The 16532-nt window shown below is 37.2% G+C and overlaps 1 protein-coding gene across 1 annotated transcript in view; it reads right to left on the bottom strand.

Moving 5' to 3' along the window:
* The window catches only part of GALNTL6 (polypeptide N-acetylgalactosaminyltransferase like 6), a 955099-nt gene that overhangs the window by 89780 nt on the left and 848787 nt on the right, over positions 1-16532 (bottom strand). The window contains exon 8 of the mRNA XM_036315018.1: positions 15059-15176. Within this exon, the coding sequence (XP_036170911.1) occupies positions 15059-15176 (118 nt within the window). The remainder of the gene's footprint in view (positions 1-15058; positions 15177-16532) is intronic.

The following is a 16532-nucleotide window of genomic DNA, read 5'->3' as shown; positions in this document are numbered from 1 at the left end:
TCACTGAAAAGCATAAATCTGAGTATATCATGCCTCCATTGAAAATCCTTCAGTGGTTTTCTATTGCTGTTGGGGTAAAGTTACAACTCCTCCATAATGTTTCCAGGGCCTTGTATTATCTGGCCTTTCATTATGCATTTCTCCATCACCCTCCACTGGGCTATTTTTAATTCTTTGGGAAGCACCAAATTTCTCTCCTCAGGGCTTGCTGCCATAAATTGTTCTCTAAAGAAATTCTCCCTCTACCCTTCTTTCCGATTTATTTTCCAGATTTCAGCTTAACCATCACAACTGAGCCTTAGATTTTGTTGGGACTTTTGCTTTATACTCTGTTTTCATCATGTACTTTCCCACAGTCAATGGAGTCAACAAGTGTGCAGTGAGTGCTTAGTATGTGCTAGGCACTTAGTATTCACCAGGCTGGAGCTATAATCTGTGACCAATTCAAAGTTCTGAGCACATGGAGTTTTCATTCAAATGGAGACAGTACTTATGACAATCGTAATTAAGCGATTTATTTGTGTGTAATCATCACACAAGTCATCAGTGTAATGATTTGCTTAGTGTTTGTCTCCCTTCACTAGGCTATAATTTCCATGACTATTTTATTCATTATTATATCTCCAGCTACTAGTGAAGGGCTTAGCACATAATAGATAGTCAATAGATACTTGTTGAGTGGTTGAATATGATCACCTCTTGTTTCAATTATACTTGTAGTCCCACTTATGTAAGGGCTCTATGGCCTTTCCAATTTAATGTTGCTTCTTACAACCTCAGGGCCAACTTGCTTTTCACCATAAGCTCACCAAATCAATTGTTCCTAACTGCAGAGTTGTTTTGGTTTCTATACCAAGGATATCACCATGCACATCTTTATCTTTCTTTAGTCTTCCAATAACAATGCCTATTTCAGTAGAATCATTCATATCCTGACACACCAGAGAGATGTGTTTGGGTAACACTGTGGGAACATTGTTCTCTTGAAAAGCATAACTGTTGTGGCATTTATCAAATCCTACAGATTCTAAAAGATGTGGTTCATATTTTAAAAAGACAATTCCTGTTAGTGTAATGTGATGATATTCTAAAAAAAGTCTATGGCATTGTCATACTTAAATATCCAATTCTTGGAGAAATGTTTTAGATTTATAAATGCTGTGTCTTATTTTGACAATGTAAATATTTTAAAGCAATGTTATCTTACCCATGATTGAGCACAGAGCATTTTTTTTTATAGTGTAGTTCAAATTGACTGAATAATTGAATGCTTGCCTTATTTTTAAAATCACTTTCAATATCAGCCACAGACTGGAATTTAGACATAGAGAATGTTAAATTGAATGGAATCATACAATTATACCAGTCACACAGAATATGAAATTAGTTTCAATAGGAAATTTATTGCCAGGATACTAAGAAGACATTTTTATCAGGTATGAGACGAAACGTAATATACTATATGGAAATGATTATATAAAGTCTCAAAAACATTTACTGCTGTATTCATTTCCAAAACCTGCTGTCTCTCTAATTTTATTTCCTACTTTATACCCCTTTCTCTCTCTGCTCAAGCTATTCTGTGATCTTTTCTGTTCCTCCAACATGCCAGGCACCCTCCCACCTTCGGGCATTTGTTCCTTCTATCTGGGATTTGCTTCCAGACACATGACTAACTCTCACTTCCTTCAAGTCTTAGCTCCAAGTCCTTTCGGCCCAGACACCCTCTCATCTGGCACTCAGTTCTCATCACCCTACTTCGAAAAACTTCTTAAGACTAGATAAACAACCATGTCACCATCTCTCTGGAAATTAAAATATTAATTGCTAACCTTTGGATTGTAGACATTGGAAAGGGCCATGCCTGGCATACGCTGCTTTTCCCGGCCACGTGTAATACCGCTGCACCTTTGGCCTGACTTGATCTAACAAGGGTCACCATGAGAAGTTATACCCACACACCATGGCTTTGCTTTCTGCTCACAAACCTGGGTTTTCAGATTATTCTTTGAGGTCAGGAGAGAAAAATAAAAGTTTAGTTTGACCTTTCCTGACTCCCTTTTCTATTTGTGGATCGGCACATAATACAAGCAGCAATTGGGCAATACATCCCCATCTTCGTTGAGGATATGGTGGTTTCTAGTCTCGGGAAAAAGCTCTTGTTTCTCGAGCCATCGGCTTAGGATTTTTTCAAAGTGAGAAATGCTCTATTATGTCAGTATATAAAAAAAAATCCTGCCCAAAGTATTTTGCATTTAATGAGCTTTGAGAGGTCTGGGTGGGGAAGAGCAGGGCTTCAGAGTGGACCTTGATCAGATGATCACTACTTTTACATGCAGTGTTTGTATTTGCAGCAACGCCAAGCAGTCTTAAAAATAGTGATTTTAAAACAGTGATTAGAGTGGGCCTGGAAACGAAATATATATATATGTAATCACTTATGGATTTGAACATTTTAATAGTGCTTCTTTAGGTAAAATATTATGGTTGAGGACATTTAACTCATTATTTTACAGTTTAGAAGGTGCATTAGAGGCAAAGTGTTTGCTTTTTACTATTATTTCCATGTGTTTCCACATTTTGTGTGTAATTGCTTAAATTTCTGGATTCACCATCTGCTAAAAATAAATAAAAGTTTTAAAAATTGACTTTCTATAATGGAACCATAACTTCTGTCCTTTAGGAAAATACTCAAACATGTGATTCTCCTTTGCTCTTGAGTTGGGCTGTCAATCATACCACCTTCCTAATGGCAGGGGCAGGAACCTGACTCAGGCCAGGCTAATTGAAGTCTTTCCTTGTGTTTCATCAGATCGGAATTACCTTTCTGGTGGCAAAGCAGGAAATAAAAGCCTGAGAGCTTTCCGTGGCTTTAGCTGAGGGGTGGAAGGAAAGTCCATAGGAGGGAATGAAGCTGACAAAGAGAGAGGCAGGGGAAGATATGCAGAGAAAGGATCCTGGTAGCATTTGAGACCGGTTTCTAGGCCTCCCAGAGGCTCACTCACTTCCTTGAGTTCTTCACAGTTTGATTATATGAGTGTCAATCCCCCCTTTTCTCTATGTTAGGCAATTGGGTTTCTGTCCTCCAGTAAGCTAAAGAATCCCTATTTTTGAACAGTGAGGGTTTGAGTGTCTAGGTAGGAGCACCAAAGGTGCACATGGAAATAAGAACATCAGTCCAAAGCTGATAACTTTCTATACCAAAGCTACTCAGCTTGAATACACATTACAACAAAAACTTTAAGGAAGCAAAGAGTTTTCGAAGCTTCAGTTGATAGTCAATTATTTCTTTAAAAAAATATTTTATTGATTTCAGAGAGGAAGGGAGAGGGAGAGAGAGACAGAAACATCAATGATGAGAGAGAATCATCGATTGGCTGCCTCCTATATGCCCCACACTGGGGAGCGAGCCTGCAACCTGGGCATGTGCCCTGAATGTGAATTGAACCATGATCTCTTGGTTCATAGGTCAACGCTCAACTACTGAGCCAACACAGCTGGCTAGTCAATTATTTCGTTTTAGCAACATTAAATACAAAGAAATTTCATCAAAGTAGAGATATAAATGCAACAAAGGTCCATAATGGCATTTACATGTCATTTTTTATCTTGAGGAGAAGTGGATATACTTTCATGATGGAAAGAACACTTTGGATCAGAGTTTGATTTGGGAAGGTTACTACCTTTTTCTGTGTCTTATTTTCATCTTCTGTAAAGTTGTAGTAATGTGTCTCCTTCATAAGGAGGTTGTAAGCAGGACGTTAAGTAATACACAGCACCGTTAAAGGGCACACAATAGGTGCTGAAGAATAGTGGCCATATGATATAGTCTACCTGCAGGACTACTTTCATTCTCCTGGTATGTTGGGGGCAATATGAAGTGGCTGCTGTAAATCCACACGTTAACCTCTCGGAGAGGGGTCAGGCCTATGAATACATGCAAGTTTGTGAATTATGTGGGAGTTGGGTGGGGGGAGGCAGGGATTGTATTCTCAACTGTCACTCTCACAATTTGGGGAGAAGAAGGAAATTATGGGGTCAACATATGAGAGCCTTGTGTATTGTAGGTTGTTGACCTTGATATATAATGCAAAAATCAAATCCGTATACCTCTACAGATAATGTGTATATATACCTGGAGGCTTTCTATAGTATTGTCATTGAGATATGGGTGAAGGGCTTGACAATTGTATACAGAGTTTTTTGGTAACTTTCTATACAAACATCTTTTGAGTTGGGGGCTGACTTGCTTTATATAAATTTACACACTAGAAGCATTAGAGTAATTGTATTAGCTTTCATTTCCCTTGTTAGAGAAAAATGGCAACTAGAAAAATGTAACAATTTGAAAAAAACTCAATGTTAGAAAAGGATTTCAATAGGAAGTCAAATTAATCTTAACAAAAGTACCGAATGCTGTATAAATTATTATATTTTGCTCACTTTACAACTATCTATAAAAGCTAAAATAAAATTTAACAAGGAATTAGGAAAATGTCATCAGGCATAAAGGAAGTAACAACTGGGAGGAATTCAGACTTGCCGCTAGGCTTCTATCTAATGGACATAAAATTGAACTTGAAAATGCTCTGTTACACCTGAGGTACCTTTTGTTGGGTAATTGAAATGAATCTCAGACTGGCTGGTGAGACATTTAGCAGCTGTTTCTGTTTATCTTTGAGTTTTTGAATGAGTTTAGAGTCATTTTAATATTTTTTTTGGAAGATCAATTCTGAGCATGCTGAATTAAAATGGTTATTTTTATGTCACCTAGGCTAAATATTGCAGGGGGAAAAAACCCATAGGAGCAACTTCAGATATTTCCTTGTGTATCTGAAGGTATATGGTGTGCCATAAAAAGGCTTCTGTCACATTTTAGATACAAAATGCAACTGCACTTTGAGGTACTTGGCATGCTCAGAAGTAAGAGGTGGTCTCTAATATAGCTATCTCAGAAAAGCAATGAGAAGCTATATAAAATATTTTAGAAACATTCTTGGCATAAAAAAGGATTTCTAATGGGCACATTTTATAAGGCTGAATTTATTTCTAACAAAACCTTTTGAACAAACTATCCTGATAGTTTATAGAGAGATGGCTTAAGGGAAAAAGAGTATACTGTACTTGTAAAATGAGATGGAGTTATACCCTTCTGGGGAGGCAGATAAACCATTTTAGGAGTATGAGTTAAGCTTCCTATGCAGTTTTTGTATTTTCAGACAACTAAGGAGAACGTGGAGAATGCTTATTAATTAAAACTTGTTGTTCTATTTACCTGGTTTGCCGTATGAACTAGAAGCCCTTCCTTGTCTAGCTCCCTCCCAGTCCAAATTTCACGTTACCACTTTTATTGCATTAAATTTATGAGTATGCTTAGGGAGAATTATCTTTATTCTAAATTTTCATGTGCTCGTCTTTTTGTGTGTCCCTCAGTAGCATTTTAACTGTTCTTCATGAGGTCTAGGACATTTCTTAAATTTATTCCTAGCTGTTTTTTCCCTACTATTGTGAATGGTATCTTCTTTTGGGTTGTTATTTGTAAGTATAAAGGCTATTGCTTTCTACATATTTACACACACACACATTTTGCCAAGGCAACTAACTCAATATCTCATTGTTTATAGTTTTCTAGTAGGTTCCCTGTGTTGTTCAGGTAGGTATATGTTAATATTGTTTGCAATTAATGAAAACTTTTCCTCCTCTTTCCAACTTCTTTCTCTCTTACATTATCTCTTGTCTAACTGAATTACCTCCTATTTCCAGAATAATAATTTAATGGAAAAATTCCTAGACTTTTCTCATTAACCTAGCTGATAGCTTTTGAGTTGAGAAATATCCTTTATACGAATACATAGTAATATTTTAATCATGCTAAGTATTTTGCTCAAAGTAGATTGCAAAGTTTATCAAATGCCTTTACTTTACCAATGGCAATGACCATAACCGTTCAAATTTATTATTAAGGTGAATTATGTTAATATGTTATGTTACATATCTCAATATTGAAACATATCCTTGAAAGCTGAACTTATTTTGGGATAATTAGTCTTTGAAAAGTTGTTCTATTGTGTAACCTTTTATTATTCTTTAATCTTAGTATTTACAAGTAAAACATATCTATGTTTGAAATCCTTTTGTGCTATACTGGGCAGAATTTGCTATTAATATTATGCTAGTTTTATAACTAATTTGAAAGATGTTTTTCTTTTCTGATATTAGAGACACAACGGAGAAAGAATGTTCTTTTTCTGTTTCTTTTTCATTATATCCCCCTGCCACTCTTTTTCACTGCCTTATCTTGTCTTTTGATGAAAGTTCAGCATTTCATATTTTTTTTACAGAGTCAATAACTTCATTATTATTTTCAAGGAAATTTATAACCACGTAGTAACATTTATTTTTGGTGATGTTTCTTCATTTTTTCCCCCCGATCCTTCCTTTTTTCTTGTAGTATTTTTATATGCTATTTTCTTTAAAAAATATTATTTTTCATCTCTGAATAGGGTGAATTCTTACCACTTATAGCAGGTAGTCACCCTATAACACAACATTTGTGTATAAGTAAATTAGTTTAACCTATATTTTCTGCATCCACTAGGGATTGGCTGTTGCAGGGCTGCTCACAATATCAAGTATCTTTCCTCCAGTCTGCCTCACTAATAGCTGCTTCCTGCAGATATGGCTGATTTGGGTAATATTTCTTTTGGAACTGTCCCCAAACTCCCATTTGCTGTTTCTCTTGTGTGCCAAACTCAATCCAGGGAGCTCTGGCCACCAGCAATCACACATGTTGCTATTATTTCAAATAAGTGTTTATAGGTTTTCCCCTTATGTTGTGCCAATTACTTGGAAAATGGATGTCTGCTGACTACAAGTAAGAGTTGTAGCTGTGATCATTCCATCTTCCCATGTTCCTGTAACATCATTGAATCTACCTTTACTGCATTGATAACCATCTTTATACATTGTGGATAGGGGTAAAATGTATGGTAATTTGTCAAGGATATATTTTTTGTTTTTCCTGTTTTATATTCTCCTGTTTTTTTTTTTCCTTTTTTTAAAAAAAATACATTTTATTGATTTTTTTACAGAGAGGAAGGGAGAGAGACAGAGAGTTAGAAACATCGATGAGAGAGAAACATCGATCAGCTGCCTCCTGCACATCTCCTACTGGGGATATGCCCGCAACCCCGGCACATGCCCTTGACCAGAATCGAACCTGGGACCCCCCCGAGTCCGCAGGCCGACGCTCCATCCACTGAGCCAAACCGGTTTCGGCTCCTGTCTGTTTTGAGTGATCTCTAAGAGAAGGTACTACTTTTCCATTTTAAAACTCTTAATATATTGTAATTATTTAACACTCAATTGTTGAACTATAACTATACTTAAATCTTTTTTTTTTTTGATGGCCATGTACCACGTAGGAAACTTTAAATTTAACTAATATTGTGGACTTATTATTTCTGATTTTCTAACTACCAATAAATAAAACCCATGTTTATTCTTGAGATGCTTCACATTGAGGTTAAGCTCAAGAATATTTGGTTTACTGAGCAATGACAATCTCACATTGATGTGAGATTGATGTGATGATTTTCTTGTATGATTAAGAAGTGAACATGATGTCTTCAATGATTAGTCCCTATTGTGTATATTCAATTCTTATTGAGTAATCAGTGCATATTGAAGATAGTAAAAATTAAATTTTACAGGAAATCATAACAAGAGTTCTCAGCCTTCATATTTAATAAAAATCAGATAGGAAGAACTACATTTCCTTTTTAAAGTCGTTTCAGAGAGTGACAGTAGCCACTTTTTCACCAAGGACACAAATTCCATTTTTCCAGCTAAGGGAAATTACACTAATGGTTTTGAGAGAAAACCCAAATTCTAACTGTGGCTTTGATATTAACTAAGTTAAAGCCTGTCTTTGCCAATTATAAAGTAGAAATTATATTTTTACTTTGCATTAGTGTTGAAAGGGATAAGGAGTTAAATTCAATGACCTTTAAGTGCTAACTCATTACTTGTTCTTGTTAGGGGACCAAATAATAGTTATTTCCACCAGAGGAAGAATAGAATGCCTGGAGGTTTGGGACACAGGGAGCTCTATGTAAAGATTTTGTAAGTTCCAGAGGAAACAGAAATTATAAGTCATAAAGGGCTAGAAAATAAACAACCCGTCTATTAAAGTCTCAGTCTTAGGTTAACCCCTTTAAGCTGTATAGGCTTAATTGCGTGTGGCAGGATTATAAATGGAAGCGTTCATCTTGTTATGCTCAGTGTGTTTTCCATCTTCTATGGAGCATTTTCTTCCCCAGCCACACCAAAATAGAAGCAAGTTTTCAAAGAAACCCCAGAGGCTTCTATTAGGACTGATCTGTGTTCTTCACTTTAGAGACGGCACAAGATTGGGCCTGGAAGAAGGGAGAAGATGTGACAACTAAAAAGCAAAAGTTTTGGAAATGGTCTGTAGACCAGGGTGCAGAGTGGAAGAGACAAGGGAAGGGCACTGAGGCTGACTCCCTCCCCCCCAACCCCTCCCCTGACTCATCACTGTAACACACTGGTCGTTCAAAAACCCTGGGTCCCTGTAAGCCCCCTGACAAAGGTCAGGAAACTGGGGCACCTGGGTAGGGATGAGGACCAGAAAGGAGAGCCACACCCAGACCTGATCTGAAAGAGGGGGGAACTGGCCTCCTTGCCAACTCGGCAGTGCACCCACCTCTGAACGTTTCCCATCTCTCATTAGACTGAAACCTTTTGACAGCAAGAACTGAATCTCTGTTCAATCAATTTAATGTATTAACCATCACTCCCTAGTCCTCCTGTAAACATTGAATTGCGTTCCTATTATAGTGAAGCTGGAATCTTTTGCTCGCAATAGTTAAGTTACACGCTTACCTCAGAGACAGTGAGTTCATTTCTTTCCAAATGCGATTATGCTAGTTTTCAAAAATTGTAATCATGTAATTTAATTGAATACCACTTAAGCTGATGAAGTACGGTTATGAAAAGAGAAAGAATTGTTGGTCATGTCAAAACTAATTCCAGGAGTTGGAAAGGATTGAGTTGTTGTTAAGAAATTGCTGTCAAATTAGATGTGGGCGAAGTAACAAAAAAAGGTTGGATGAAATCATTTAAAACCAGAAGGCTTCTATTACTGCATTAAGATAGCTTCAAAACGTCTTTAGTTCTTATTCTAATTTAAAAGAACCCAAACTGGAATTCATAGTGAATGCGATATGGGTATGGTTTATGCTCCCCCACTTTAAAAATATGTTTTTATTGATTTTTAGAGATGGAAGAAGTGTAAGGGATAGAGAGACAGAAACATCGATGAAAGAAAAACATTGAGCCAAAACCGGTTTGGCTCAGTGGATAGAGCGTCGGCCTGCGGACTGAAGGGTCCTGGGTTCGATTCCGGTCAAGGGCATGTACCTGGGTTGAGGGCACATCCCCAGTAGGAGATGTGCAAGAGGCAGCTGATCGATGTTTCTCTCTCATCGATGTTTCTAGCTCTCTATCTCTCTTCCTTCCTCTCTGTAAAAAATCAATAAAATATATTTTAAAAAAAGAAAAGAAAAACATTGATGGGCTGGCTGCCTCCTGCATGCTCCCTACTGGGGACCTAGCTCGAAACCCAGGCATGTGCCTTAACTGGGAATTGAACTGTGACCTCTTGGTCCCTGGGTTGCCACTCAACTATTGAGCCACACTGGCTGGGCAATGCTCCCCTACTTTAGTCCAGACAGTGGACCCATAAGCAGAGGGAGAAGCCTTTACCTCTTTCATTAGAAAACTGAACAAAAGTACATTTATGTTTTACTTTAGAGGAAATTCTTAATGTAGTTTTTTGTTGCTTTTATTGCTCTCTACATGTTTAATGGGAGGAATACTCATCTTAGTTGTCCTTGATCCAATGGTTTCTACTGGGCTTCTTTGGCATTTTTTGTGCAGAGTCTAGCTTGCATGGCACAAGGACTCATGGTAAAGGTTTCTGATTAATATTTATAGAGAGGATAAACAAATTTCTTGGCAACAGAACCAAGTCTGACTGGTTGGTTAAAATCTATGCAATAAGTAGGCACAGCAATGGAAGCATGAATTTCTATCTTTGCGGAAGAAAGGGAATACAGTAGTTAAATTGGTTTGCAGTGTGAATTGAGACACATAGGTGAGGCAAGTAATTGATGGAAAGTTTCATGATTTTTGATTCAGTGTGTTCATTTAATTTGTGTGGTAATTAGTGGCGACTGTGAAGTTGTAGGAGGGGAAAAATAAAACAACTCGGGGAATAAATGAATGAAATGTGGAGATAAGTTAAAAGAGGAGAAAGAATAGAGGAAGGGAGGCTAGCAAAGAGGCGATTGTATGCATCCCAAATTATTACTGTGAGTATGCAAATAAAAAATATTCCACACAATACTGAGGATGATGAGAAATTGTGGCAAATTAATTTTTAAACTGCTACTGCAGAGTAAGCTCATCCACAGCAAGAATCTTCTCACATTTATCTTTATATCTCAAGAGTTTAGCCTAGAGTTGGCACATTGTTGTCAAATGAATGTCTGCTGAATGACTTAATGACTGATAAGGACTAAAAGATGTGAAAAGTAAGTTAATGTTTCCTTAAATGTTTGAATCTTAAGCTCAATACATGGGAAGGACAACAGCACAAAACAAAGGTGATTACATAGTGTGCTATAATTCCTTAAGAATGGTTTCTGAAATAGGCTGTGTGGAGCTACCAGCTTCGGTAGATTCACTGTAGGACAAAAGGTCCCTATACTAATCTCATCTGGGCCCTCGAACATTCTGTCCAGCTAAGGCTGGTGATCAAGAATTCTTCCTGGACTATGAAATGGCCCAAGAAGTACTGGATCAACGTGGGACCATACTGATAAGCTCCTGGGGCTAAAAGAGGGCAGCTCAAACCAGACTTTCTGCTCTTCTACCTAGCTCTAAACTTTATGTCCCATGCCAGAGAATTCTATGGAATAGAGTCATTCTGCCCCTGGGCTTCAGTCTAAATTTGATGGTGCTTAATGAGTGGTTTTTGCTCACCTTTTTTTTTTTTCTGAGAAGAGTTTTTGGCACTCGAAGGACAGATCTTTTGAAAATCCTGACATTTGGACTTTTATCTTTGGGGAATGGATGTGAAAACACACTCTGGAAAATCACAGACTCCTAATGATTTTAACATTAATTTGGCAACTTAAATGGCAGACAATATTTAAAGATGGGCGTTATCTCTTTTATGCCACACTGTTCAGTCTGTCTTGGTTTCCTGGTGCAACTCCAAATTGAGAACCTGGAACAATGCCTGACACAAATTAGATGCTCAATTAAAGCTTATTGAATGACTTAAGGTTTCTTTCTCCTCTGAAGCAGCTGGCTTACTTAGAAACATTTGAAGGATAGCTGGATAATTTAGGGCCATCTAGGAGTTCAGACTCATATTGAAACACTAGAGGACCAGTGCACAAAATTCATGCACTGGTAGAGTCCTTAGTGGCTGCCGGCTGCCGGCTGCTGGCTGGGGCCTCCCTCCCTTCCCCTGGCCGCCTGGTCGAACTCTTGGACAAACTCCCAGTCAAGGGAACAATTTACATAGTATATTTTTATTATATAGGATACTAACAACTGGCACAGTGCAGACAGATCATTTCTCTGGAGACATCGTTTCCTCAACCTATTCCTGAAAATTATATCATTGGCTTATATGTTATGGCATGAAATCTACTCATCTAATCAGATGTTAGAAAAAGGAAGGGAAGATGTTTAGAGAGAAACAGAGTTGTGAAGCACTTTTAACCAAATATTGTTTGACCCAAAACTAAGCCCTTTATATAAAGCAGAGCTTTCTGGAAACACTTTTATTCAGCGATGGAATCTTATCATCATCTTTGGTGAAATAATTCTTTGGTTGAAAAGTAAACAGCTAGCTAAGAAGTCTGATATCAACCATAGACAGAAACCTTTTCAATTAGAGCTTTTAAGTTCTAGACTTCAAATACTTTCTATATTATGGAGTGAAACACACTAACGGACTCTCAGCTGTCCATACATATTTCCCAAACCTTAAGTGTCGACCAGTTTATATCTTACAGTGCTTCACCCTGTAAAACCAATCACAATTTATGGACCATGACAAAAAACTCAGATATTTGATTTTTCTCTTTAATTGTAAATGGTATCATATAGTATCATTTAACCAAGGTATTGTGTACAAGTTTTTTGATTCTTTGCACACGGAGAAAATTCTTCTTGCTTCAAAGCACATTTTACCTATGCTGTTTAAGTTTGTCCTCCACATGTTAAAAATACTAAAAAGGAATGACAGGAACCCCAAGGTCATCACACAATAGTGCGAAGAATGGAGGGCTATGTCTAAAATGGGACCCTGTAAGACATAGCTGTCGCCAAAGAAGCTGTCATTCCAACCAAACAACCTAGGGCAATTTAGTCCTGAACTTCCAGCACTGTTGCCATGGTTTCTAGACAAAGCCGACAGGGCTGCATTCCAATTATATCCTTCAGAATGACAGATAACTTAAAAAATTGAAAATGGGGTAATAAAATTTCAGGTCACCCCAAAGAGATGTGATAGATACGTGTGACAGAGAAGTGGGAGATGCAAGTTTATGTTGGTCTAGAAAATGCTTTTGTGCCTTACAATGCAAATGTAAATTCTGCAGACTCTCTGCTCTTCGATAGCAATTTATCCATCATCCAGTTCATTAGTCAAAACCAAGCATCTCTTGCTTAATAGATAATTTCTTAATAATATTTTAAACTTAAAAAATTCAGTAATTAAGAGAATTTAAGAAAAAAAATCTCTTGAACTCTGAAAAGTAAAAAGAATCCCTTGGATTCTGATGATGGCGCAAATATAGCAAGGCCATTTTTATCTTTAATTTTTCCCAGTTGAAGGTATTATTGTAAACTTTGCATCCGGCTTTAGGCAATATCTGCCAACCAGTGGTATTTTGCCAGGGTCAGCAGAACACCTGTGGCTGTGCTATTAGACTATAGTGAAGTCACTTGCCTCTGTTCAATGAAAGGAACCATTAGGTAGAGATCAATGAACTTAGGACGGTGTTGGCAGATATGACTGGAGAGTCAGATAACTTCATGATCCTGCATCTCTGCAGTTAAGCAGGAATGGGGCATTTTAATGCTTAATTGGCACCTGGTAGTTTATTTAATCTTTAAAAGTTAAAAATAATTGAATCTAAAAATCTTTTAAAACCTTAAGTCTCAGTTTCTTCATCTGTAAAATGGAATCATACCTACTTCTTAGATCTGTGATTTTAAATTAGATGATGCATATAAAACACTTATTCACCTTCTGGCTCATGCCACTAGGTAAAGGTAGTAAATGCTATCATTATGACTTCTATAGTTGTTACATACAATGTGATAACTGTGCAGCTGTAACAGAGAAACCAAAAAGACACCTGGTAAATTCAAGGATTTTAAACCATGTATTTATAAAAAGGTTAAGAAAAAAGTAGCTTATATGTGATATTAGATGTATTTGAAGGATGATGAAAGAAAAGCACTAATTTAATAAATGGCATTTCAAGGTTTACTGCCAGCATTGTGAGATGGAAAATTCTAGATGTCTTGAAGCCTGCAATCACGCCTCCTGAGCATCTCCTTGTGAATATTTATTTTATGACTCTTTAGGACAACATATCATTTTGGTTAACACATTGAATATAGCTGCTACAGTTCTATGAAAATCAGTTTTTATCACTTTCTTTTTATACATCAATTCAAAAAGTTTAACTAGATTCCTGTCTGACTTTTACTGTACTCACAATACTTTTTTTTTTCTCAGCCAGAGTTGGTTTGATTTCATAATGGCAATAATTAGAAAAAGCTGATTTACTTAATAAGATATTTTTATATAATAAATCCTGCGAGAATCAATCTATTTTTATATAAATTGTGATAATGATAATATAAAAAAAGAAAATGATTTCTTTCTGTTATAAGACTGCTTTTTAGAAACAAAAGACATATTGGTGGTTTGGAGTACACCTTTTTGCACAGTTTATTTTGCTTTGCTTTTATGGTCTTCACATGTGGTAAATTTTTTCATTTATTTGATAATCTATCATGTACATCTATATGATAAAGCATATAATTTTACTGAGTGTTAATGGTCAAAACAAATAGATACTTGGGTAATTTCAGATAAAAATAAGTTTAAAAATTTTTCTTATTTTGGAATTACATAAAAATAGCCTTAATTTGTGATTCATATTTCAAAATTACTCTTCTGTTATTAAAATTTTGGAATAACTGGTTATGATCAAAATGTGAAGTACTATTTCTAGAACAAATAGAAAGGGCAAAAGCTCCAATACATTTGCTTTCTTTCATCTTAATTCTTCTATCCATCTTTCTAAGTGCTCAGAAGGAATGCACTGGTCAGGGGAATAGTAGGTCTGTTGGCGAAACAAGTTTCCAACCTGCAAATGGGGTTTTGAATTATTTATATTCTGCATTTCTTTTATGGCATGGCTATGTCTCACTGAAACATCAGAAGGAAGTAGATTCTCTCATTCAGTGGCTGACTTGGAAAGACAGTGTGTCTATTTTCATCATCTCACAACATCTATATATATAAAAGCCTAACTGCTGGTTGTCCCTCCAACCATTTGACCATTCAACCAGTCACTATTACACGCACTGACCACTAGGGGGCAGATGCTCCGACCCATAGGTTAGTTTGCTGCTGGGGTCCGGCTGATCAGGACAGATGGGCCAGACATGCCCTGGATCCCTCCCGTGGTCCTTCCCCACCCCGGTCGAGCATCAGCGGGGCCCCTCGGCCTGGCCTGTGCCCTCTCGCAATCTGGGACCCGTTGGGGAATGTCGGGAGAGCTGGTTTCAGCCTGATCCCTGCAGGCCAGGCACCCCACCGGTGCACGAATCTGTGCACTGGGGCTAGTAGGTCATAAAATGAAATAATGACATTCTATCAGACTTGTCAAAATTAAGTACATACTATTATAGTGTGAAGAGGGTCTTGGTGACTTACCTTAAAAGAGATTTCATACTGTTCTCCTCCCCAGATTTCTAAACCTGGATCATAGCCACCTAACTCCCAAAACCATTTGCGATTGACAGCAAAGAGACCTCCAGCCATCACAGGAGACCTGTGGAATGAACAAAATAATCTTTAAAGGACAATGAATATCAGGGGCAATAGTGTTTTGCTTAGGAAAAAAAAAGAAGCAAATTCAAGACATTCCCAGTTGTCAATGGCATGGAACTTTTTAGCACTAGCTTTCTGTAAGTGGATTTAAGGTTCTCACATGGTCTGTAAATGCTCTTGGAATTCTCGTGAGTGTTAAACTCTGCAGGTCAGGTCCTAATGCCACTAATGTCCTGTGGAGCCACACTTCCTCCATATGTTTATCATTAGGGGGAAATACATGATGATTAATGACTGTTCTATTGAGAAATATCACTCAATTTTATGTTTTTTCCTCAAAGTGAAAGAGATCTTATCCTATCAGACAGATAAAAGCATAGAAATTGCTGCTGTAGACAAACATGTTTGATTAAATCTCTTAGTACAAACTCACCAAGCATCTGCCAATTACAGGTCATGTCCGTTTTGCAGACTATCAGATAGACAGTTGGACTATAATAAGCCATCAGAATTAGTTAATTAACATGCCAAAGATGGAATTAAACTAGGTCTTTTAAGTTTAATTAATTTAGATTTTCTCTGCTTTTCTAACAAATATTCCTTTTGGTCAAATAATTTTTCAGCATTCTACTCCTACTAGGATGCACTTTACACATGTTGCTATATAATGGGATAATTTATACTCATTGGGCCCTGCCCTAAAATATTTTGTAGTTCAAAGGTAGCTCTTGTATTTTGAAATCTCACTATGAGCCGGGCTCTTGGCTAAGAGCTTTATCCCATTCCCTTGATTGATCCTCACAGCAACCATACAAATATCATCCCTATGTCCTCTTTGAAGAAAGAGGCAGAGAGAGGTTAAAAGCAGTGCCCAAGGCTGAATCTAGTGTATGGTGGCCCTGGGACCAAGGTCCTCTGATTTCAAAACCTCTGAGCTCTTTATCAGACAGTTTTCTTTCAGTGTTTGGGGGTGAAGACAGACAGCTACATAAATGTAGATATCAAATAATTAGAGAATACCCTATGCAGACGAACATTGTCAGCACAGTTTTGGTGACAGTTTTGAAAAAGTTTTTGAAGCAAAGGATCTTTATCAATAAGAGTAAAAGACATTAAATGTTGAAGATACACATTTTAAAATATGTGTACATATTCCAGGGGTGGGCAAACTTTTTGACTCGAGGGCCACAATGGGTTCTTAAACTGGACCGGAGGGCCGGAACAAAAGCATGGATGGAGTGTTTGTGTGAACTAATATAAATTCAAAGTAAACATCATTACATAAAAGGGTACGGTCTCTTTTTTTTTTTTTTAGTTTTATTCATTTCAAACGGGCCGGATCCGGCCCGCGGGCCGT

This window comes from Myotis myotis, unplaced genomic scaffold, assembly GCF_014108235.1.
Source record: "Myotis myotis isolate mMyoMyo1 unplaced genomic scaffold, mMyoMyo1.p scaffold_m19_p_6, whole genome shotgun sequence".
NCBI lineage: Eukaryota > Metazoa > Chordata > Mammalia > Chiroptera > Vespertilionidae > Myotis > Myotis myotis.
Note: the sequence above shows the minus strand (reverse complement) of the source record. Positions and strands in the feature narration are given on the sequence as shown.